General features: G+C 40.7%; 1 protein-coding gene across 2 annotated transcripts; it reads right to left on the bottom strand.

Annotated features, from left to right (window-relative positions):
- Window positions 1–42: 42 nt before the first annotated feature.
- On the bottom strand, window positions 43–24,441 carry NAA20 (N-alpha-acetyltransferase 20, NatB catalytic subunit). Of its 2 annotated transcripts, XM_024753696.1 has the most exons (6): window positions 24,328–24,441; window positions 19,880–19,904; window positions 6,420–6,510; window positions 5,799–5,934; window positions 1,026–1,171; window positions 43–564 (listed from the first exon to the last, which is right to left on the bottom strand). In XM_024753696.1, the coding sequence occupies exons 1-6, from the start codon at window positions 24,378–24,380 to the stop codon at window positions 479–481; spliced, it is 537 nt and encodes a 178-aa protein (XP_024609464.1). In that variant the 5' UTR covers window positions 24,381–24,441; the 3' UTR covers window positions 43–478. The 2 variants fall into 2 exon arrangements, with proteins under 2 accessions (XP_024609464.1, XP_024609466.1); XM_024753698.1 differs by lacking the exon at window positions 1,026–1,171 and having other exon boundaries at window positions 24,328–24,435.
- Between the last annotated feature and the right edge of the window lie 623 nt (window positions 24,442–25,064).

Below are 25,064 nucleotides of genomic sequence, written 5' to 3'. Positions count from 1 at the left end.
AACCTGACGTTTATAAATGACCAAAAACCTTCCAGAAAACACTCGAGTCAACAGTGCATTTTATTATACATCTTAGATTTACACATTCCATATATGCTTTTAAAGCTTCAATTAACAGTTCAATACAAAATAAAAAATATATATGCAGCAGTGGTTCTCAGGCACAGAATTAAGGAGGAGATTGGAGCAAGCTTTTTCCCTAGCATACCATGAATATTACATTATGAACCATAACAGTGGAATGCTTCCTTTTGACCTAGCTGCCTTTTTTGGCTGAATTTTATTACAGTGGACAGCTTTAGAAGGTATGATATTGCTAACAGGAAACAAGACAAGTTTATAACCTGTTTTTTTCTTGAAGTCTTTAAGATCTAAACGATTCCCTTTTCTCCTAATAGAGCTCCAGGATCATCTAATGAAAATAATATTGTCCATAAAATACCTGGAGCATCATCAGCCTAAGAACCACTGCTCATGGTTATTCAATGTCTTCCGGCCTCACAGGATGAGGTAATGGTATGATGGATTTCTTCTCAGTGTCCCTGGAAAGTGCTTTCCTCATATCTGTTAGGAAGCAAAGTTTAATGTAAGTACCCAAATGTCAGAATATTTTATATCAAATTTAAAATGTATAGGTTAAAAAACAAAACTATGAGAGGTTTTGTCCCCTACCCCCACTTCTATCATATTCTAAGAGAAATGTATTTGTAAGTGAGATTCTCAATCACGAGTACACCAAACCCCAGCTGGGATCCAGCTCTTGCTACAAATGTTCTCTTGACAGAACCTTAGTAAAAATGTGTCTGTACCAGTAAAACAATAACTGACAGTAATTAACCAATGGTTAGTTAATGTAAATTAATCAGTGGTAGGTTCTTAAGGGCAGGTTAAAGCAGATTTAATTACAGCCCAGATTTTAAATATGATTCTCTTAAGTGTATTAAAATAGCCGAGTATTTCAGTCTGTAGGATGAATGTAGACATTTGGCTTCCTCTCAGGGATACCACCCCAAAAGGGAGCTCACCGTAAGCATCCTCATCGGGCTCCCCGTTGCTGGCCGAATAGTACTCTATGACTGTCCTGTACACACTGTAGCCTAACTGCTTGTACATGTTGACTGCAACTTGGTTAGACACTCTTACAAAGAGATCAACAAAAAATCCACCCTTTCTGTAATTAAAAAAAAAAAAAATTAGAAGTCCTTGAAAATAATACATAATTTTTAAAACTACTTTGACTATTCATAGGATGGTACTATGAAACCCTGCAGGCAATTACATCGTTATCAATTTTTACTGCTGAGGATTTATGGCAATTATTTTGCAGTACAAAAGATAACTGTAACGTTTCAAAACCTACAGGTTTTCTTAAAAGATAAACTTTAAATTTTTACCACAATTCTGTTACCTGGCTTTAAAAATCATTTTACCAAATTAGTCATATAATAGTTTCACCCAAGGTTTTTGAAGAAAGCACCGATGTGGCCTTATATAACTACAGGACACTGGTCACAGCTCTGAAGCCCTTGGGTCCCTCTGGTCAGTGACAGCCCCTTTCTTACCCAGGTCTCCATGTCCTGACTCATGTGGTCATCAGCGCCTTGCTTTATGCAGCAGACTTACCACCTGTTCTGGTTTAATTTCTCCTGTTTGTGAACATCACCTGAATGGAGTCATACTTTACTCTTTAGTGACTCACCTCCCAGTCGGTACTGAGTCAGTCCCGGGGCAGCTGGAGCTTGTCCATCCTCCCTGTGTTTAGTGTGTCCCTGTATGGACACACTATGAGATGTGAGATGTCTGTGGTCCTATACATTATCAACTATGCTGCTACGAGTATTTTGTTGTGCGTCTCGTGGTACATCCGGGATATCGTGGTACATCCGGGATATCTAAGGTCTGCAGTTAGTGTCACTGCTGGCTCACAAGGACACCTTCAACTTTATCAGATAATGCCTGTCTCCCAGCCCACATGTGCCACCTGACACTCCCACAGGAGGGGGTAGACTCCTGGTGGCATCTCAGGGCAATTTTAGCTGGCATTTCGATTACTAACAGGGCTGACTATATTTGTGTCCACCATTTAGATTTCTCGTTCCTGTATGGTCTTTATTGGTCGTTCTCCCCCACATGTAGTTCTCTGTATTCTGGATATTCAGCCTTGTGTAAAGGATGGTGCAAGTCTTCTCCCCAATTTGCGAATCTTTTTCCAATTTGTGACTTGTCATTATCCTTATGTATCGTTTGATGAACAAAGTTACCGCACTCTAGTGAAGTTGAATATATGATTTCCTTGCACTTTTTAGGGCTTGAGAAGTTCTTTTCTACCCTGAGGTCATGGAGAAGGGCTTTTTAGTTTTGCTCTTCACATATAGGTTTTTAATAAATATGGAATTGATCTGTGCGTGATAAGGTAATGTGGGAAAAATCTTTTCCCATATGGATATCCAGTGGTGCCACCACGTTTATTGGAAAGTGTGTCCTTCCCCACCACTGATCTGCAGTTGCCTCCTCCAAGGTGTGTCTAAAGTCCATGTGTTCCTGAGTCTGTGTCTCAAATTCTGTTCCACTAGCCTAGGCAATTACTCCACTCACTTTTTTGCTGTTCAAGAGTGTCTTACCTCTTTTTGGCTCCTTCCATTCCCTGTAAGTTTCAGAATCAACAAGTTGCACGGAAAAGACTTGTGATTTGGGTTGCAGTTACGCTGACCCTGTGGGACCAGTTACCTGTCTACTGTAGAGATGGCTAACTCTATGCTGCAGAGGTAGTTCCTCCCTCCACTTAGGTAGGTCGTCCGTACTGTCTCTGGGTAAAGTTGTATAAACTTCAGAGAGGTCTTGCACAGCTTTTGTTAGATTTCTCCTAAGGGCTTAATGTACTGATGCCGATGCAAATTGCATCCTCTTCTAAATGTTACTGTTTGTATAGAAAAGCAATTTAATTTATACTAGCAACAACTTAGCTTAACTTTTATTAAAATTCTAAACATTTGTAGGTTTTCTATTTGTACAATCTTACCTATCCAAAATAACGGTTTTGTTTCTTCTCCAACCTATCTTTTATTTTTCTTGCTTCACTTGTATGGTAAAGGATGATTTCCAGTAAATTACTGAAGAGAAGCCGACTTTAGGCATCCTGTCCTGTCCTGTCCCAGAAACCATTCAGTGCATTACTACAGGTTTTCAGTTTTTCAGGTTAAGTAAGTTTTCCCTTTCTATTGCTAACAGTTTTTATCAAGAGTGAACACTGGATTGTATCAAAGCGTTTTCTACATTTACTGATAAAAAATATTCTTCAGCCTATTAACTGGTAGGATACATTCTAATATTAAAACAAACTTCCCCTGATATGTCATCCTTTTCATGAATTGCTGAATCCATTTTGCTAAGAATTTTCTGGGACTTTACATCTGTCATGAGATTTTCCTTCCTCTTGTCAGGTTTTGTGATTGTTCCCTTTTTGTGTGTAAAAGTATACTTAGTGTCATTATTTCTTAAATTGTTGGTGAAATTGCCAGAGAAGCCATAGCTTTCTTTGTGGAAAGATTCTGGTTCTGGCTGACTGGAATTAGTTAAGGCAGGGGTCAGCTTTCAACCTATTTTTATGCTGCTCTCTCTCAAGCAAAGAATGGTTTTTTACAATTTTGAAGAAGCAATAGAGACCTTGGGTGGCCTGTGAAGCCTTAACGTTTACTGTCTGGCCCAGAAAAAGTTTGTTGACCCTTGTTCTGTACCCTTAATCAATTTCTGATTGTCCTGAGGCATGTTCGTATCTCTAATTATGATTTGTCTATTTCTTCTTGTAGTTTTGTCAACTGTTGCATTTTTACTTTGAATTTGTCACTGGGTACATACAATTTTTTAATTATTACATCTCCCTGATTAACTCTTTTCAGTATGCAGACCCTTTTTTATTCTCATAATTATTGAACTATAATGTGACTGTTGTTAATTTAAGCACACTGTTAGAATTTGCATAATTTAAAAAATTTCTTTACTTTCGATCTTTATCTTTAACCTTTATACATATTTCCTGTAAATACAGTTCTGACAGTCCATTTTTTAATGTTACTGCCCTAAGAATACGTAACATGAGATCTACCCTCTCAATAAACTTTAAATGTACACTATCTTCAAGTGTAGGTATACAACATTATACATCAAACTCTAGAGCTTATTCTTCTTGCTGAACTGAAACTTTAGTAACTTGACATTTCCCCCGTCCCCAGCCACCACCATTCCACTCTTCATGAATTTAACTACTTTAGGTATCTAAGTGGAATCACACAATATTTGTCTTCCTGTGCCTGGTTCACTTGGCATAATAATGTTTTTAACATCTGCTGTTGTATTTATCGGTTATATTTGGATTCACTGCTACCACCTTATTTCATGCTTTTTATTTGTTTTGCTACTTTAGTTTCCTTTTGAATTGACTTTTATTATCCTATTTTTCTCTTTGGATATTATATACTGTTTCTATTTTTAGTGTACACATTTAATGTATACATTAAAAATACATGTATATATGTATGTGTGTGTGTATATACATATACACACACACCCCTACACAAATACAGGCCACTTAAATCTTAGCAACAATTGTAAAGTAAATGAACGTTTAGAAACTGTAAGGGAAGGGAACATAGTGGTTTTCTACTCTAAGAGATGGTCTATCCTATAAATACATTAGATGTGCAATTAGAACAGTTCCTAACTCCCTGTCAACTATACATGATAATGCCAAATACTTATTTTCAACAAGATATGCCATTAACCAATGTGTGTAAACTACAATCTTGCTGAAGATTTTCACCTCTTCTGTATTCACTCTAGGAAGAACTTTTTAAGCTTAAGGACTAGACTTTTTCAGCTAAATTAAGAATGAGCTCAGGTTCCTCTTGCCCTTGACTTGGCTCAGTGTTTTCAGGCCATGGTTACTTCTTTAAAATGTTCCACTTTAATGGAGTTAATAAAAGTAACACATAGTGAGTGAACATTAAAACAGGTCTGAAAAAAAAGCTACAGCTACAATATTTGCAGTTCTCTAACTCATGGAGGTGCATATTTCAAATGTTTGGGGAAAACGTAGGCAAACCTTGTTGTACACTGGCAAACTACTAGCTTTATATAGTTCACAAATACACATCATATCACATAATATTCCTTTTGGTGACACAGTATCTTTACGAAGCCAGGCTTCTGATTAAAACCCCAGGACCACATGAAAATCAACACGAAACAAGAATGCTGGCAGTTCTGCAGCTGGCTCCAAGGTTTGAGAAGCCATGCAATGCCCAGCAGGTGCACACATCTCATTAGGAGGTAACCACAGTTATTTAACAATGAAATGAAAATATTTCTTTCTTCTGAATAGCTACTAGCTTGCTGGGACACAACTGCTTAAGACTACACTTCTGTTTAGCCTAGGGCACTATGAGAAAATGACTGAGATGCCAAGGTTGGAAACACCTGCCGCAGTGGCAAGAACACTACAGAAGCCTTGAGGGCTAGATTGATTCCACCAGTTACCCAGCTCACAAGCCTATGGCAGGTCACTCACGCTGCCTTAATCTTCCTCAGTGGCCAAACAGGGACAATAATATCACTCTGAATATGTGACAGAATTGGTATAAGGACTATTAGAGGCTGAAAATGAAATTCCTATGAAACTGCATCATGACATATTCAACCTGAAGGAAAAAATCTGATAAAACATTCACCAAGAGAAAACTCAAATGGTTAGAGAAAACTCAAATGGTTAGAGTTCAAAAATCATTTGCAAAGCAGGTGCCTACCTTTCTGAAATCTCCTCTAATAACTCCATAAGCTTAGCAGCCAGACCAAGGCGTCGGAATTCCGGGGCAACAGACAGAGCTGTGACGTGCCCATGCCACTCTTCCCTCGCCACCGAGCCTTCTGCTTTGCCCATGACTGCCAATGAAAAATCACATCCAGTAACTAAACACGAGGATTTACACATACAGAAATGCTGTTTAGTACATTTTTATTATAAAGGAAACTGATGACCAAGTTCTGATCTTTAAGCAATACTTAAAAGTCATCTAGCTAATTGTTATTAATGCTTTTACTTGATAAGTATTTTTTTAAATATCTACATTTCATGTGGGTATGTATGCGTGTCATGTACACATAACAGACAACCTACAGCTCAAATTTTTGTTAGCAATGCAACCAAGTCTGTCTGGGTCACTGCTCTATCCCCTGGGCCTAGCATAGTACCTAAAATAGAACAGATCAGAAGGGATCAGTGAGCTGTCAAATGGTTGAAAAGGAAATAAAATTATGGGCGTCACGATTATACTTCCAGTTCTGTGACCAATATAGAATAATCAGTTAAAACCTATATTTTAATCTCAACTGCCTATCCAAAAAAGTACTAGTGGTATTATACTTACTATAACCCATTAACTCTCCACCAGGGGCCTCTGCAACAATGAAGTACTCTGGCCAGTGGGCGAGGTACTGTAAGTAAAAAGGAATCCCATACTAGAGTCTTGTTAAGGAGGATGCAAAGTAATGGACAGTCAGATTTCTTCATGAAAGGGATATTTTCAAGTTTCCTTTAAAAAGTATATTGTTTATCCCCAGCCATATGTATGACTTCCATAATCAATTTATTAGATGAAATATTTAGGTTAAGCACTAATTTTTAAGAAAATTGACTGAATATATATAAACTCAAATGTGACTGGAGACAGTAGCATCCAATAGACAGCAGAGAACCAGGCTCCCAAGTTCTACAGTCGTCTCCCCCGCTGCTCACACTGTGTCTAGATCCCTGCACAGCACTTTATCGATAATCACCTGATACTCTTACTTGTTTACTGTCTCCCCTTGGAACATGTATGCCATGTTCCCTCTATCCCTGGTGCTTGGCAAACAGCACATGCTCAGTATTGCTTATTTTTCCATAATTGCACTGGGAAATTAACAACTAGTTCCTACATTAGCTTCAGCCATGGGACAGTGAAAATAACTTTAAACTTAAGTATTTCCAAAGGCTACTTAACAAACCTAGTTTTTCCCCTCCACCAATTCAAGGTCTCCATTTCTAGTAATGCAAAAAAAAAAAACTGACTTAAAAGTGAATGCCTTACTTAACTCTTCAACCCTGGTGTCCTTGCTGACTTGTACTCAATTCCTGTCCTCCTCCTTAGTATAAGCTTGCTGATGCAGTTCTATAAGGGGACACCATCAATCATTTTTTTTTAAACTTCCTGGAAAATCTGTTCAGTATAAATTCTTCAAACTCTCCTCTGAAGAACAGCCTTTATTCTGTCTCTTCAAACATAACCCTTAACATGGCAGTCGTCAAGTCTTTCTGCCATCCAGCCACTGACATCATAACCATCTTTTCTCTGGCTACTGGAGGAGCCCCTGGCCCAAGCTCATGGACCAAGAAGCCCTGGCAGGTTACTCTGAAACATGGCCTCACCTGGATTATGGGACTTTCACCAAAAACTTTTAAGTGTAACGGGAAGCACACCACATAAATTGATTTGCATCCTAATACTTTCCCTTATATACAGTGAAAATTTTCTGTCATTCACAATTCTTCAAACTCCTTTTACTTTTTTATAAACATGGAGAAGTCTTTAATAGGTCAATGTTTTAAATACAAATGAAAATTATGGAGTCTTTTTCCATTCAACTTTGTTTCTGATATGTAGCCCTGTTGTTGCATGTATCTATAGTTGATTTTTACTGCTATTACTGACATTAACTCAGGGGCTAACAAAGTAACAAACATTTTCTCTAAAGAGCCAGACTGGGGGGTGGGGGGAGTGGGTGATGAATTGGGAAATTGGGATTGACACATACACTATTGATACTATGTATAAAATAGATACAAGAACCTAAAGTAAAGCACAGGGAAGGGAACTCAATGCTTTGTGGTAACCTAAATGGGAAGGAAATCGAAAAAAGAGGAAATATATGTATAACTGATTCACTTTGCTGTACACCTGAAACTAACACAACACTATAAAGCAACTATACTCCAATAAAAATCAGAAAACAAAAAAGGAGACAGTAAATATTCAAGGCTGTGTGGACCATATTGGCCTCTGTTGCAGCTACTCAAACTGTGAAAACCACAACAAAACCTAAAGGAACTTCTCTAAGTGGAAAAGGCCACAACTAGAATCAAGAAAATTACAAATGGGAAAGCTCACTGGTAAAGGCAAACATAAAGGTAGGAAACCATCCACACATAAATATGATACCAAAATCGGCAATCATGAGAAGAGTACAAATGCAGGATACTGGAAATACACTGGAAATTGAGACCAGCAACTTAAAACAATCTTGTAGTTATACAGACTGCTCTATCAAAACCTCATGGGAACCACAAACCAAAACTCTACCATAGATACACACACACACACAAAAAGAAAAAGCAATCCAAACAACACTAAAGATAGACATCAAATCACAAGAGAACAAGAGGGAAGGAAGAAAAAAGACCTTCAAAAACAAACCCCAATTAACAAAACAGCAGTAAGAACATGTATTGATAATTACCTTAAGTGTAAATGGATTAAATGCTCCAACCAACAGACACAGACTGGCTAAATGGATACAAAAACAAGACCCATATATATGCCATCTACAAGAGACCTACTTCATATCTAAGGACACATACAAAGTGAGGGGATGGAAAAAGGTATTCCATGCAAATGGAATTCAAAAGAAAGCAGGAGTAGCAATACTCGTATCAGACAAAACAAACTTTAAAGACTGTTACAAGAGATCAGGAAGGACACTACATAATGATCAAGGGATCAATCCAAGAAGAGGATGTAACAATTGTAAATATAGACACCCAACATAGGAGCACCTCAATACATAAGGCAAATGGTAACAGCTACAAAAAGAAGTTGACAGTAACACAGTGGGCGGGACTTTCATCAGTGGACAGATCATTCAGACAGAAAATCAATCAGGAAACAGGCCTTAAATGACACATTAAGACCAGATGGCCTTAACTGATATTTATAGAACATTCCATCCAAAAGCAGAATACACTGTCTTCTCAAGTGCACATGGAACATTCTCCAGGACAGATAACATATTGGGCCACAAATCAAGCCTCAGTAAATTTAAGAAAATTGAAATCACATCAAGCATCTTTTTCTGACCACAACGCTATGAGATTAGAAATCAGTTACAGGCAAAAAAAATTGTAAAAAAACACGAACACATGGAGGCTAAACAATATGTTACTAAACAACCAATGGATCACTGAAGAAATCAAAGAAGAAATCAAGTACCTAAAGACAAATGACATCAAAAACATAGCAATCCAAAACCTATGGGACACAGCAAAAGCAGTTCTAAGAGGGAAGTTTATAGCAATACAATCCTACCTCAGAAAACAAAAATCTCAAGTAAACAACCTAACCTTACACCTAAAGCAACCAGAGAAAGTACAAAAAAAAAAAAAAAAAACCCAAAGTTAGTAAAAGTAAAGAAATCATAAAGATCAGAGCAGAAATAAATGAAATAGAGACAAAACAAAAAAGATCAATGAAACTAAAAGCTGGGTCTTTGAGAAGATAAGTAAAAGGGACAAACCTTTAGCCAGACTCAAAAACAAAGGGAGAGGGCTCAAATCAATACGATCAGAAATGAAGAAGTTACAACTGACATCACAGAAAAACAAGGAATCATAATAGACTACTACAAACAACTGTATACCAATAAAACGGACAACCTAGAAGAAATGGACAAATTCTTAGAAAGATACAACCTTCCAAGACTGAACCAGAAAAAAATACAAAATATGAACATACCAATCACAAGTACTGAAATTGAAACAGTGTTTAAAAAACTTCCAACAAAGAAAAGTCCAGGACCACATAGCTTTACAGGCAAATTCTATCAACATTCAGAGAAGAGTTAACACCTATCCTTCTGAAACTCTTCCAAAAAACTGCAGAGGAAAGAATACTCCCAAGCTCATTCTGTGAGGCCATCATCATCACCCTGATATCAAAACCAGACAAAGATACCACAAAAAAAATTACAGGTCAATATCACTGACGAACATAAATGCAAAAATCCTCAACCAAATACTAGTAAACTGAATCAAACAATACATTAAAAGGATCATACACCGTGATCAAGTGGGCTTTATCCAAGGGATGCAAGGATGCTTCAATATCTGCAAATCAATCAGTGTGATGCACCATGTTAACTGAAGAATAAAAACCATATGATCATCTCAATAGATGCAGAAAAAGCTTTTGACAAAATTCAACACCCATTTATGATAAGAACTCTCCAGAAAGTGGGCATAGAGGGAATTTACCTAAACATAATAATAAAGGCCATATATGACAAACCCACAGCTAACATCATTCTCAACAGTGAAAAGCTGAGAGCATTCCATCTAAGATCAGGAACAAGGCAAAGATGTCCACTGTCACCACTTTTATTCAACATAGTTTTGGAAGTCCTAACCATGGCAATCAGAGAAAAAGAGAAATAAAAGGAATCCAAATTGGAAAAGAAGTAAAATCATCACTGTTTGCAGATAAAATGATACCACACATAGAGAATCCTGAAGATGCTACCAGAAAACTACTAGGGCTCATCAATGATTCTGGTAAAGTTGCAGGATGCAAAATTAATACACAGAAATCTCTTCCATTCCTGTACACTAACAATGAAAGACCAAAAAAGAGAAATTAAGGAAACAATCCCACTTACCATCACATCAAAAAGAATAAAACATCTAGGAATAAACTTACCAAGGGGACAAAAGACCTGTACTCTGAAAACTATAAGATGCTGATGACACAAACAGAAAGACATACCATGCTCTTTGATTGAAAGCATCAATACTGTCAAAATAACTACACTACCCAAGGCAATCAGATTCAACTACAATCCCTATCAATTAGCAATGGCATTTTTCACAGAACTAGAACCAAAAAAAATTTAAATTTGTATGGAAACACAAAAGACCCCTAATAGCAAAAGCAATCCTGAGAATGAAAAACAGAGCTGGAGCAGTCAGGCTCCCTGACTTCGGGCTATATTACAATGCTACAGTCATCAAAACAGTATGGTACTGGCACAAAAACAAATACAACTCAATGGAACAGGACAGAAAGCCAAAAGATAAACCCACACACCTATGGTCAACTAATCTATGACAAAGGAGGCAAGAATATACAATGGAGAAAAGACAGTCTCTTCAATAAGTGAGGCTGTGAAAATTGGACAGCTACGTGTAAAAGAATGAAGTTAGCACACTCCCTAACACCATACACAAAAATAAACTCAAAACAGGTTAAAGACTTAAATTAAATGAAGGCCAGACACTATAAAACTTAGAGGAAAACACAGGCAAAACACTCTTTGACATAAATTGCAGCAGTATCTTCTTTGATCCACCTCCTAGAGTAATGAAAATAAAAATAAATGGGACCTAATTAAACTTAAAAGCTTCTACACAGCAAAAGAAACCATAAACAAAATGAAAACACAACCCACAGGAGAAAATATTTGCAAATGAAGCAACTGACAAGGGATTAATCTCCAAAATATGCAAATAGCTCATGCATCAAAAAACAACCCAATCAAAAAATCGGCAGAAGATCTAAATAGACATTTCTCCAAAAACAAGATGGCTAAAAAGCACATTAAAAAATGCTCTACATCACTAATTATCAGAGAAATGCAAATCAAAACTACAGTGAGGGAGGGAGGAACCAAGATGGCAGAGTAGAAGGACGTGCTCTCACTCCCTCTTGCAAGAACACCAGAATCACAACTAGCTGCTGGACAATCATCAACAGGAAGACACTGGAACTCCCCAAAAACGATACCCCACATCCACAGACAAAGGAGAAGCCACAATGAGATGGTAGGAGGGCTCAATCACAGTAAAATCAAATCCCATAACTGCTGGGTGGGTGACTCATAGACTGGAGAACACTTATACTACAGAAATCCACCCACTGGAGTGAAGGTTCTGAGCCCCACATCAGGCTTCCCAATCTGGGGGTCCGGCAATGGGAGGAAGAATTCCTAGAGAATGAGACTTTGAAGGCTAGTGGGATTTGACTGCAGAACTTCAACAGGACTGGGGGAAACAGAGCCTCCACTCCTGGACGGAACACACAAAGTAGTGTGCGCACTGGGACCCAGCAGGAGCAGTGACCCCAGGCGAGACTGAACCAGACCTGCTAGTGTCAGAGGGTCTCCTGCAGAGGTGGGAGATGGCTGTGGCTCACCGTGGGGACAAGGACACTGGCAAAAGTTCTGGGAAATACTCCCTGGCGTGAGCCCTCCCAGAGTCTGTCATTAGTCCCAGCAAAGAGCCCAGGTAGGCTCCAAGTGTTGGGTTGCCTCAGGCCAAACAACCAACAGGGAGGGAACCCAGCCCCACCCATCAGCAGTCAGGCAGATTAAAGTTTTACTGAGCTCTGCCAAACAGAGCAACAGTCAGCTCTACGAACCACCAGTCCCTCCCATCAGGAAACTCACACAAGCCTCTTAACATAGCCTCATCCACCAGACGGCAGACAAAAGCAGCAAGAACTACAATCCTGAAGCCTGTGGGACAAAAACCACATTCACAGAAAGGATGAAAAGGCAGAGGGCTATGTACCAGATGAAGGAACAAGATAAAACCCCAGAAAAACATCTAAATGAAGTGGAGATAGGCAACTTTCCAGGAAAATAATTCAGAATAATGATAGTGAAGATGATCCAGAACCTCGGAAAAAGAATGGAGGCTGAGATCAAGAAGATGCAAGAAATGTTTAACAAAGACCTAGAAGAATTAAAGAACAAACAAACAGAGATGAACAATACAATAACTGACATGAAAACTACACTAGAAGGAATCAATAGCAGAATAACTGAGGCAGAGAACGGGTAAGTGGCCTGGAAGACAGAATGGTGGAATTCACTGCTGCGGAACAGAATAAAGAAAAACGAATGAAAAGAAATGAAGACAGCCTAAGAGACCTCTAGGACAACATTAAACGCAACAACATTCGCATTACAGGGGTCCCAGAAGAAGAGAGAGAGAAAAGACCTGAGACAATATTTGAAGAGATTATAGTCGAAAACTTCCCTAACATGGGAAAAGAAACAGCCACCAAGTCCAGGAAGTGCAGCGAGTCCCATACAGGATAAACCCAAAGAGAAACATGCCGAGACACAGTAATCAAATTGGCAAAAACTAAAGACAAAGAAAAATTATTGAAAGTAGCAAGGGAAAAACAACAAATAACATACAAGGGAACTCCCATAAGGTTAACAGCTGATTTCTCAGCAGAAACTCTACAAGCCAGAAGGGAGTGGCATGATATACTTAAAGTGATGAAAGGGAAGAACCTACAACCACAAGGATCTCATTCAGATCTGATGGAGAAATCAAAAGCTTTACAGACAAGCAAAAGCTAAGAGAATTCAGCACCACCAAACCAGCTCTACAACAAATGCTAAAGGAACTTCTCTAAGTGGGAAGCACAAGAGGAGAAAAGGACCTACAAAAACAAACCCAAAACAATTAAGAAAATGGTCACAGGAACATACATACTGATAATTACCTTAAACGTGAATGGATTAAATGCTCCAACCAAAAGACACACGCTTGCTGAATGGATACAAAAACAAGACCCATATATATGCTGTCTATAAAAGAACCACTTCAGACCTAGGGACACATACAGACTGCAAGCGAGGGGATGGAAAAAGATATTCCATGCAAATGGAAATCAAAAGAAAACTGGAGTAGCAATACTCATATCAGATAAAATACACTTTAAAATAAAGAATGCTGTAAGAGACAAGGAAGGACATTACATAATGATCAAGGATCAATCCAAGAAGAATATATAACAATTATATATGCACCCAACATAGGAGCACCTTAATACATAAGGCAACTGCTAACAGCTATAAAAAAGGAAATCAACAGTAACACAATAATACTGGGGGACTTTAACACCTCACTTACACCAATGGACAGATCATCCAAAACGAAAATAAATAAGGAAACAGAAGCTTTAAATGACACAACAGACCAGATAGATTTAACTGATATTTATACGACATTCCAACCAAAAACAGCAGATTACACTTTTTTCTCAAGTGCGCATGGAACATTCTCCAGGATAGATCACATCTTGGGTCACAAATCAAGCCTCAGTAAATTTAAGAAAATTGAAATCATATCAAGCATCTTTTCTGACAACGCTATGAGATTAGAAATGAATTACAGGGAAAACAACGTAAAAAACACAAACACATGGAGGCTAAACAATACATTACTAAATAACCAAGAGATCACTGAAGAAATCAAAGAGGAAATCAAAAAATACGTAGAGACAAATGACAATGAAAACACGATGATCCAAAACCTATGGGATGCAGCAAGAGCAGTTCTAAGAGGGAAGTTTATAGCTATACAAGCCCACCTCAAGAAATGAGAAAAATCTCAAACAATCTAACCTTATATCTAAAGGAACTAGAGAAAGAAGAACAAAACTCAAAGTTAGCAGAAGGAAAGAAATCATGAAAGATCAGAGCAGACATAAATGAAACAGAAACAAAGAAAACAAGAGCTAAGATCAATAAAACTAAAAGCTGGTTCTCTGAGAAGATAAAACTGATAAACCATTAGCCAGACTCATCAAGAAAAAGAGGGAGAGGACTCAAATCAATAAAATTAGAAATGAAAAAGGAGAAGTTACAACAGACATCACAGAAATACGAAGCATCCTGAGAGACTACTACAAACAACTCTATGCCAATAAAATGGACAACCTGGAAGAAATGGACAAATTCTTAGAAAGGTATAACCTTCCAAGACTGAACCAGGAAGAAATAGAAAATATGAACAGACCAATCACAAGTAATGAAATTGAAACTGTGATTAAAAATCTTGCAACAAACAAAAGCCCTAGACCAGATGGCTTCACAGGTGAATTCTATCCAACATTTAGAGAAGAGCTAACACTCATCCTTCTCAAACTCTTCCAAAAAATTGCAGAGGAAGGAACACTCCCAAACTCATTCTATGAGGTCACCATCACACTGATACCAAAACCAGACAAATATACTATAAAAAAAGAAAATTACAGACCAATATCACTGATGGATATAGATGAAAATCCTGGTGGTGCAGTGGTTGAGAGTCCACCTGCCAATGCAGGGGACACGGGTTCATGCCCTGGTCCGGGAAGATCCCACATGCCGCAGAGTGGCTGGTCCTGTGAGCCATGGGCGGTGAGCCTGCGCGTCCGGAGCGTGCTCCGCAACGGGAGAGGCCACAACAGTGAGAGGCTCACGTACCACAAAAACAAACAAACAACCCAATCCAAAAATGGGCAGGCCTAAATAGACATTTCTCCAAAGACATCCAGATGGCCAAGAAGCACATGAAAAGCTGCTCAACATCACTAATTATTAGAGAAATGCAAATCAAAACTACAGTGAGGTATCACCTCACACCAGTTAGAATGGGCATCATCAGAAATGATGGGCATAATTCAGAAAGACACATGCACCCCCAATGTTCACTGCAGCACTATTTACAATAGCCAGGTCATGGAAGCAACCTAAATGCCCATCGACAGACGAATGGGTAAAGAAGTTTTGGTACATATATATAGAATGGAATATTACTCATCCATAAAAAGGAATGAAATTGGGTAATTTGTTGAGACGTGGATGGATCTAGAGACTGTCATACAGAGTGAAGTCAGAAAGAGAAAAAACAAATATTGTATATTAATGCATGTATGTGGAACCTAGAAAAATGGTACAGATGAACTGGTTTGCAGGGCAGAAGTTGAGACACAGATGTAGAGAACAAACGTATGGACACCAAGGGGGGAAAGCCATGGTGGGGTGGGGATGGTGGTGTGATGAATTGGGCGATTTGGACTGACATGTATACACTGATGTGTATAAAGCTGATGACTAATAAGAACCTGCTGTACAAAAAAATAAAATAAAATTCAAAAATTAAAAAAAAAACAATACTAAAACTTTCTTTGGGTTATTTGTATGGAAATATGTTAATATAAACGTTTCAGACATTACATGGAATTCCTAAAAATCTTATATGTTCTGGTATAATGTTATAAGTCATAATTCTAGTTATTATTTTTAAATGTATATCTCAGAAATAACTAAATTTCCTTGTCAACTGCATTATTATGAACTTTCATCAAATCTTTAACTGTGTTCATTTTTCAGTCTTTTGTCATTTACAGACAGTTCTGGGTGTACTCTGTTGCTTTTGCAAAAATGTTCCTATAAAGGGTTTCATCTTCAAGTAATTCATGGAAAAGACTGACAAGTACAGGTTTCTGGTAAGTGACTATACTGCTGAACTGAATGAATAAGCATTTTCAGAACTCTAATGGAAAACTGATGAATTCAAAAAAGTGCTAACAAAAGATCAAGATGAAAAAAAATTAATTACATGGGACTGAGTGAACTGATGATGATGATTACTATGTAAATTGGTACAGCCACTATGGAGAACAGTATGGAGGTTCCTTCAAAAACTAAAAATAGAACTACCATATGACCCAGCAATCCCACTACTGGGCATATTCCCTGAGAAAACCATAATTCAAAAAGAGTCATGTACCACAATGTTCATTGCAGCTCTATTTACAATAGCCAGGACATGGAACAACCTAAGTGTCCAGTGACAGATGAATGGATGAAGATGTGGCACGTGTATACAATGGAGTATTACTCAGCCATAAAAAGAAACGAAATTGAGTTATTTGTAGTGAGGTGGATGGACCTAGAGTCTGTCATAGAGAGTGAAGTAAGTCAGAAAGAGAAAAACCGTATGCTAACACATATATATGGAATCTAGGAAAAAAACGGTTCTGAAGAACCTAAGGGCAGGACAGGAATAAAGATGCAGACGGAGAGAATGGACTTGAGGACACGGGGAGTGGGAAGGGTAAGCTGGGACGAAGTGAGAGAGTGGCATGGACTTATATACACTACCAAATGTAAAATAGATAGCTAGTGGGAAGCAGCCGCATAGCACAGGGAGATCAGCTCAGTGCTTTGTGTCCACCTAGAGGGGTGGGATAGGGAGGGTGGGAGGGAGGGAGACGCAAGAGGGAGGAGATATGGAGATATATGTATATGTACAACTGATTTCACTTTGTTATAAAGCAGAAACTAACACACCACTGTAAAGCAATTATACCCCAAGAAAGATATTTTTTTTAAAAATCTACAAATAACATGCTGGAGAGGGTGTGGAGAAAAGGGAACCCTCTTATACTGTTGGTGGGAATGTAAGTTGGTACAACCACTATGAGAACAGTATGGAGGTTCCTTAAAAAACTAAAAATAGAACTACCATGTGACCCAGCAATCCCACTACTCGGCATTTATCAGGAGAAAACTATAATTTGAAAAGATACATGCACCCCAATGTTCACTGCAGCACTGTTTACAACAGCCAGGACATGGAAGCAACCTAAATGTCCATCGACAAAGGAATGGATAAAGAAGATGTGGTATACATATATACAGTGGAATATTACTCAGCCAAAAAAAAGAAAATGCCATTTGCAGCAACATGGATGGACCCAGAGATTATCAGACTAAGTAAGTCAGACAAAGACAAATATCATATGATATCACTGATATGTGGAGTCTAAAAAACTGATACAAATGAACTTATTTACAAAAACAGAAACAGGCTTACAGATATCAAAAACAAACTTATGGTTACCAAAGAGGAAACGTGGAGGGGCGGGGGATAAATCAGGAGTTTGGGGTTAACATACACACACTACTATATATAAGATAGGTAACCAATAAGGACCTACTGTATAGCACAGGGAACTTTACTCAATATTCTGTGATAACCTGTAGGAGAAAAGACTGAAAAATAATGAATATATGTATAACCGAATCACTTTGCTGTACACCTGAAATACAACACTGTAAATCAATTATACTCCAATAAAATTTAAAAAAAACGGCACAGAACAGAAAAAAACCTCGTTATATATTCTAGCTATTCACTTCCTGTCAGTTTTAGATATTAAAAAAATCTGCTTCCATTCTTTCAACTTTTTAGTTTTATGCATGATGTTCTTTAAGTAGATATTCATATTTTAAGTATTCAATTAAAAATATTTTCTTGATTTCTACTGCTCGTGTACAGAAATTGCTACTGATTTTTCGAAACTTGATCTTGGTTCTAACATTGCTGAACTCGCTTATTAATAGGTTGTTCTTTTTTCTAGATAGATGACTGTATTATCAATTATAAATAATGACAGTTTTATTTCTACCTTTCTTATCCTTATACTTTCTTTCACTTCTTTTTTCTTTCCAATACCTTTGGTCAGTTCCTCTGGAACTATGTTAGCGTGCAATAGTGACAGCAGGCATTCTCATCTCACACCCAATCTTAAAGGGAACGAATCTAATTTCTCACTTACCTATAATGCTTACTGAAGGTTTGTAATATCAAACCTTTACCAAATTAAGAAAGGTTCTTCTACTTCTACCTTGTTGTGCATTCTTACCATAAAAAACTACTGAACTTATACAACATTGTAAATCAACTCTATTTCAATTTAAAAGAAAAACCTGTGAAAACCAAGGAGAAGAGCACAGACAATATGTACATTATTCACAAAAAAAGGCAGTGGGCCAAACCTGGCCCATGCACATTACTGGGCCAACCCGACATAATTGACTCTATTTATTATCTTCAGCTTCCAGGAAATTGAATTACTAGGTATTACATTACCAAAGTGCCTTCCAGAAAGACTAGCATTTACACCGTCACTCGCAGTTTATGAGACTGCTCCCCTCACCTCACCTTCATCAGCCTTGAGTTTTATCACTGCTTGAAATCCTTCGTAATTTGATAGATAAAACATGGTATCTCATTTTGGTTTTAATCTGCATGTCTTTTAACTGGTGAGACCGAACTCTTTTTAATATTTTCATAGCATCCTATATGCCCTCTTTGTTAAATTATCAATTAATACTACCCTCCTACCCTGCAGTGGACATGGCACATAACCCCAAAGTGCAGCTCTGTGTTTCACGCTCCTGAGCGTGTGGGGATTGTCTGTTAGGGTCAGAGGACCCTCACTTCACACATCTTTGCCCGTGTCTCTAGTGGGGAGCATGAGAAATACTGCTAATGTTAGCCAAAGCCCTTCTTTCACTTTAGCAACACGCCCCAATATATATCAGGCTCATTCCAGACTCTGTTCTAGATAGGCAGGTATGGCACGAGGCAGGGGTCCACAGGATGCAGAAGGCTGTGTGGCACCTCCCAGAGGTACCCCTGGGAGTCTGGGAAGGACGCACTCACCTTCCCCTCTGTTGATCGATCCTCCTGCCAAGAACATGGCTGAGATGCGGTACGCTCTGGGAGCCACCTGGACAGGAAGCCAGGAACACCCGGGAACGGGAGAGTGGTTCCACTGCAGAGCCCGGTCGCTGGGGATGTCACAGAGCCACCAGGACTGCTCGTCCACTCTAGACTCATTCACATCAGGCAGGAATAGCCCCTCCTGCTGAAGTCACCGCTTTCTGCTGCTCACAGCTATGCTTACTACTGAGGGGCAGGGTGGGCAGGGAACTGTACTGTTCTTGATTTATGAGGTCATTATAGTAGCGGCTTGTCAACAGGTGTAAGATAACTCTTGTTCCCAGGTTTTTAGTGTTTTTTATTTTCAGCTGCTTTCAATGTTGCTTATGTTTCCTGACCTCCAAGTTTTAAACATTTTCGGTACTCAAGTCTATTTTTTTCCTTTTGATCCTCTATTTTCCTTATTCTTAGTAAGCCTTCATTTAACTTTTTAAAAAAGGATACAGTTTCTGTAAGTGGATCCAAGTTACTAAAAGAAACAAGAAAAATGTCAACAGTAAGCAGTGTTTACAAAACCAGTTTAAATAAGGAGACTACAACTAAAAATAACATGCACAGGGAAAACAAAACATGTTAAATCCACAACTTTAAAACCAACTTTACAGCTAAGAAAGACGGTTTAATTTATCTAATGACCATAATGAGCTATCATCACAGCCACTATAAAGACATCTGTACATTTTCATTTAACTGCTTCTTCTTTACAAATTATAGTTAATGCATCATCAAAACGCTCCTTTTTTTTTTTTCCTTTGGCTGCACCAAGTGGCTCGTGGGATCTTAGTTCTGGACCAGGGACTGGACCCAGGCCCGAAGCAGTGAGAGCACCGAGTCTTCACCACCGGACTGCCAGGGAAGTCCCTAAAACCTTCCATTTTCTAAATGGCAATAAACTGTTACCGGAACTGGGGACCAAGCTGGCGTGTCAATCACAGATGGGGGTAGTAACCCTAGCCCTGCAGCATCTGACAAGCACCCCCTCCCTGCCAATTCCTCCTCCTCCCTCCCTCCCCCCCCAAAATGTGGGCCGTCTCACCACTCAGGCTTCTGCTCACCACTCTTCTACATTTCTGCCCCCCACTGCCCCCATTCCCATACTTTCAATTTTGTTCTCAGAGGAAAGCTCCTGAGCGCCTGCCATGCCAGCATATCCGATCACAACACTCTCGAATCAGCATGTCTTAAATGCACACCTGCCTCTGTCTACGAAGAACTCTGCCCCTTACTTTCCTATTCAATTAATGGAACCAATATTTTGCCAGACCCCAAAACAGCTACCTTCAACTCTTCCTCTTGCACAGTCAAACTCTGCTTTTGGACCCTTAACAATGCAAACAGTCACACTGCATTTCTGGAGACCAGCAGTTCTTAGAATCCCTTTACACTCAAAAATTACTGAAAACCCCAAGAACTTCTGTTTATGTGGGTTACATCTATTGACATTTAAATGTTTAAAACATTCATTTAAAAAATAAATAATACATTAATATGAATAACTTTTTTTAAACCAAAAAACGTCACTATTTTCGAAAACAAAAATTTAGTGACAAGAATGGCATTATTTTAACAATTTTACAGATCTTTTTAATGTCTGGTTTAATCGAAGGCAGCTGATTTCTCATTTCTGTGCCTGTTATGCTTACTATTACATGATCACAAACCCTGAAAACTCCACTGTGCACTTGTGAGAGAATGAAAAAGAAAAAAAAAAAAACCCCAAAACAAAACCCTTAGTATTATCATGAAAATGGCTTGCAGAACCCCCAAAACAATCTTGAGGCGCCCCTGGCCACACCTGGAGAATCACTAATCCATGTGGGACTCACTCTCCCCTGCTTCTCAGGACTACCCTATACCCTCTCCTGTCTCCTCAACACTCCCCCTTCCACCTCAGCTGCTTCCAATTTCAAGAAGAAAACAGCAGTAAGAAGAAAGCTTCACCAAGGTCCCACCACCGCCCCACCCACCCTACACCTCTGCGCCCACACTCCACCTGCTCTCCTGGACCCAGGCCTGAAGGCCTGAGGAGCAGATGCCCCCACCTCTCGGGACCCAGGACTCTGCTCCCCTGAAAGAAATGTATAAACGTGCTGCACACCTAGCCACCGGCAGACTTGACACAGTTCAGGGCTCCGTCCTCCTGAAATGCTGTCCTCTCTCAGACTCCAGACCCACCATCAGGTTTTCCTCCCACCTCACAGGGCCACTGTGTCTCCTTTAACATGTGATGCCCTGGGGCACATTCCTGGAACCTCGTTTTTCCTGTCCACACTCACTCATCACTGATGTCTCCTAGCCACCTGGTTTTTTGTGTTTGTTTTTATTTGGCTGCACTGGGTGTTAGCTGCAGCACCACGGGATCTCAGTTGCCGCGTGTGGGATCTCAGTTGCCGCGTGTGGGATCTCAGTTGCAGCATGCAGGATCTAGTTCCCTGACCAGGGGTCAAACCCGGGCCCCCTGCATTGGGAGCGTGGAGTCTTAACCACTGGACCGCCAGAGAAGTCCCTAGCCACCTGGTTTTAATGCCATCCACATAGTGTTGACCCCGAAATTTCTATCTTTAGCCCAGACCTAAACTTGAGACTCCCACGTCCGGATGCCCAGCTGACTTCTCCACCTGAGTGTCTGAGCGCCCTTGGCGGAGACCCACGTCCTATGCTGACCTCTCCGAGGTCGAGCCCTTTGACTCCGATCGGACCTGGTGTTCTCACACTCCCACACTCACTGCTCCAGCACAGCTGCCGCCGCCTCCTCCTCCGAAACAGGAATCTGTGCCCGTGCCACTCCCTCTGCCTGGAAGTCTCCCGCCCACAGTGCCCACAGACTCTCTCTCCTCCAGGTCTTTCTGCAGTGACAACTTCCCTGAACACCTCACCCAAAGCCGAATCCCCACTCACTCCCTATTTCCCTTTCCAGCTCACATTTTTTCCTTTGTACTGAATGCTAAGTTCTATCTTACTCTCCCCTCTAAACTGTAAATTCTGGGAATTCCCTGGCGGTTCAGTGGTTATGACTATTACTCCCCCAACTTGGCTCTCACTGCCAAGGGACCGAGTTCAATCCCTGGTCAGGGAACTAAGATTCCACAAGCCGCACAGCACAGCCAATTTAAATAAGTAAACTGTAAATTCCATAAAGATAACATTTTTTTTCTGTTTTGTTCACTACTGTTTCTTCAGCACTGGTGCACAATAGGCCTAAAACATTTTGCCAAGAATAAAATATTTGTTAAATTAACTGCAACGTTTCTACATCCACTGCTTCTTTCAGTTACTACTGCAACACCCTACTCCAGTGATTCTTGATGGAAGTGCCCTAATCAAAGTGAGAAGTAGGAGAAAACGAGGAGGGAGAGGAGCTCCCCTATTGGCATATTCTGAAGAAGACTTCACAAGCTACATGATTCTCGGAAATCAAATGTTTTGTTATAAATAAATGGTCATGCTTATTTTCCTTCTACTCTTTCATTTTCGTATAAAAATGTTGGCCCTTCCTAGGTCTTCGGTTAAAACTCGTTCTCCAACAGGCTTTGCCTCATCTATTCTTGAAGCTTCAAAGCATACTGTCACCTCCAGGGCCTGGGCTTCCCAAACCCAAGCCTTTGTCAAGTCATCATCTCCCGGCCATTGCCAAGACCACCTAAATGGCTCACACCTGCCTGGTATACCTCCTCCAGCAGGCCCGCGGCACACAGCTCTGTGGTGGCGAGCTCAGGCTCCTGGGCGGCCAGGAACGTGCATTTCCAAAAAGTTCCCGGTGCTCACGGACCACTGTAAGAACCACCCGCCTGGAGCCAATCTCCTTGATCAGTCTCCTTGCTCTGCCCACTCCCACGCAGGGCTCTACCACCTGGGCCATTCCCCTGCGCTCTCAGGACCTTAAGTTTACTCACACCAAACCTGGGATGAGAAGGGCAGCTACTTCACAGAGTTGTCAGGAGGAAATGGGTTACGCCAGTGCCAGGCACAGCGAGCCCTCAACAGTCGCCTTAGTTACACTGCTCCCACTGGGAGAGGCCCCACAGAAAGTTCCCCCAATAGTGGAGCAGAAGTCCAGTCTGTCTCACCAGTTTCTCTGACCGCTGAGTTACAGAAACCCGCTCCTACCATCACTCACCTCCCAGGTGTCGGCCACACCCGCACCTGCTTCCTCCTCCAGAACCTCCTTCCTCAACCCTGTCAACACTTACCCATTTTCCAAGGCTCAGCCCCTCTTTGAATGTTTCTAGCCACCTCATCTCAAGTTCTTTCCATCCTCCTGACACTTGAATATGTACTCTCTGGTCCTTAGTTTTCACATAACTGCCCCGGGGTGTTTAAACTGGGTCTGGGATTGGTGGGTGCATGGATAGATGGGTGGGTGGACAGAAATGTGATGAAGCCAATGTAGCGAAATGTTAACGGTAGAGTCCAGCTGACAGTCTACACGTGTTCACGATAAAATTATACCAACTTTTTAAGTGTTCAGGAACTTTCATAAAACTTAAAAAAAAAAATGGTACCTGCAAGTCACAGTCCTTAACTTAACTCGGACGAAGGAACGTGCATACCCTGGGCATGCCGCAGCAGTGCCCCCGCCGGGATGCGCAGCAACAGTTACGAGACGCGCAAACCCGCCGGGCCCTGGACGGGGCCACAGTGTTAACCCGCCCGGAGGGGAACGCGGGCCAGAGCCGGGGGTCAGAGCAGGGCCGGCGCCCCCCGCCCCGTCCCCTGAGAGGCGCCCCCCGCCCCGCCCGGCGCCCCGAGAAGCGCCCACACCGCGCGCAGGGCTGCGAGGGGACGACCGCCCGGCCAAGGTCAGCGGGGCGTCCGCACGTCCGCCAGGCCCCCTCCCCCCACGGCCCCGGGGACGCGCCGGCGGCAGCTGGGCCCGGGAGCGCCTCACTCACATGTTGTTGAAGCGGAACAGGTCGTCGCACGTGAAGGCCCGGAGAGTGGTCATCGCGCCGCCACCGCAGAAGCCTGCTCTCCGCGAGTCAGCGCCCTCCCCACCGGAAATTGTCTGGCGCGCGGCAGTCACGGGGCGGGGCGGGATGGGAAACTGCTTCCGGGCCAAGACTTGCTTAGCAACGGCGGCGGCGACGCAGCGCCCTCTGGCGGCCAGATCCGGGAAAGCCTGTAAAGTCTGGGGTCTTCCCTCTCAGAACCTCAAAAACCCTCCTTGGAGTGACAGGGGAAAGCAGGCAGAGTGATCCTCCGGGGAAGAAGACAAGACGCTGCCAGGGGTTAGGAACCCAAAGCAGAAAAGCGGGGATCAGGACCACATGGTGCCGCCTGACAAATGAGGAAGGAAGCGGAGAGGAATGGGAGAATTCACGGTCCAAAGTGGCCTGTCCCAGTGATGACAGCCATGCATGTGATCGCAAATTTTCTAGTATCATGTTTCACAACATAAGAGAAAGGTGAAATTAATTGCAATTATATATATATTATTTTACCCAGTATATCAAAAATATCATTTCACACGTAATCAGTAGAAAAAAAAAAAACTAATGTAAATGTTCTGCTTTTTTTTTTTTTTTTTGGTGCTAAGTCTTTGAAATCTTGTGTGTATTTTATATTTGCAGCATATTTCAATCCAGGAGCTAAACTGTCATAGGAAATTCTTGTTCTGTATTTAGATTTC

The sequence above is a fragment of the Neophocaena asiaeorientalis genome, unplaced genomic scaffold (genome assembly GCF_003031525.2).
Source record: "Neophocaena asiaeorientalis asiaeorientalis breed wild unplaced genomic scaffold, Neophocaena_asiaeorientalis_V1.1 scaffold302, whole genome shotgun sequence".
NCBI lineage: Eukaryota > Metazoa > Chordata > Mammalia > Artiodactyla > Phocoenidae > Neophocaena > Neophocaena asiaeorientalis.
This window is presented reverse-complemented; position numbering and strand designations above follow the sequence as displayed.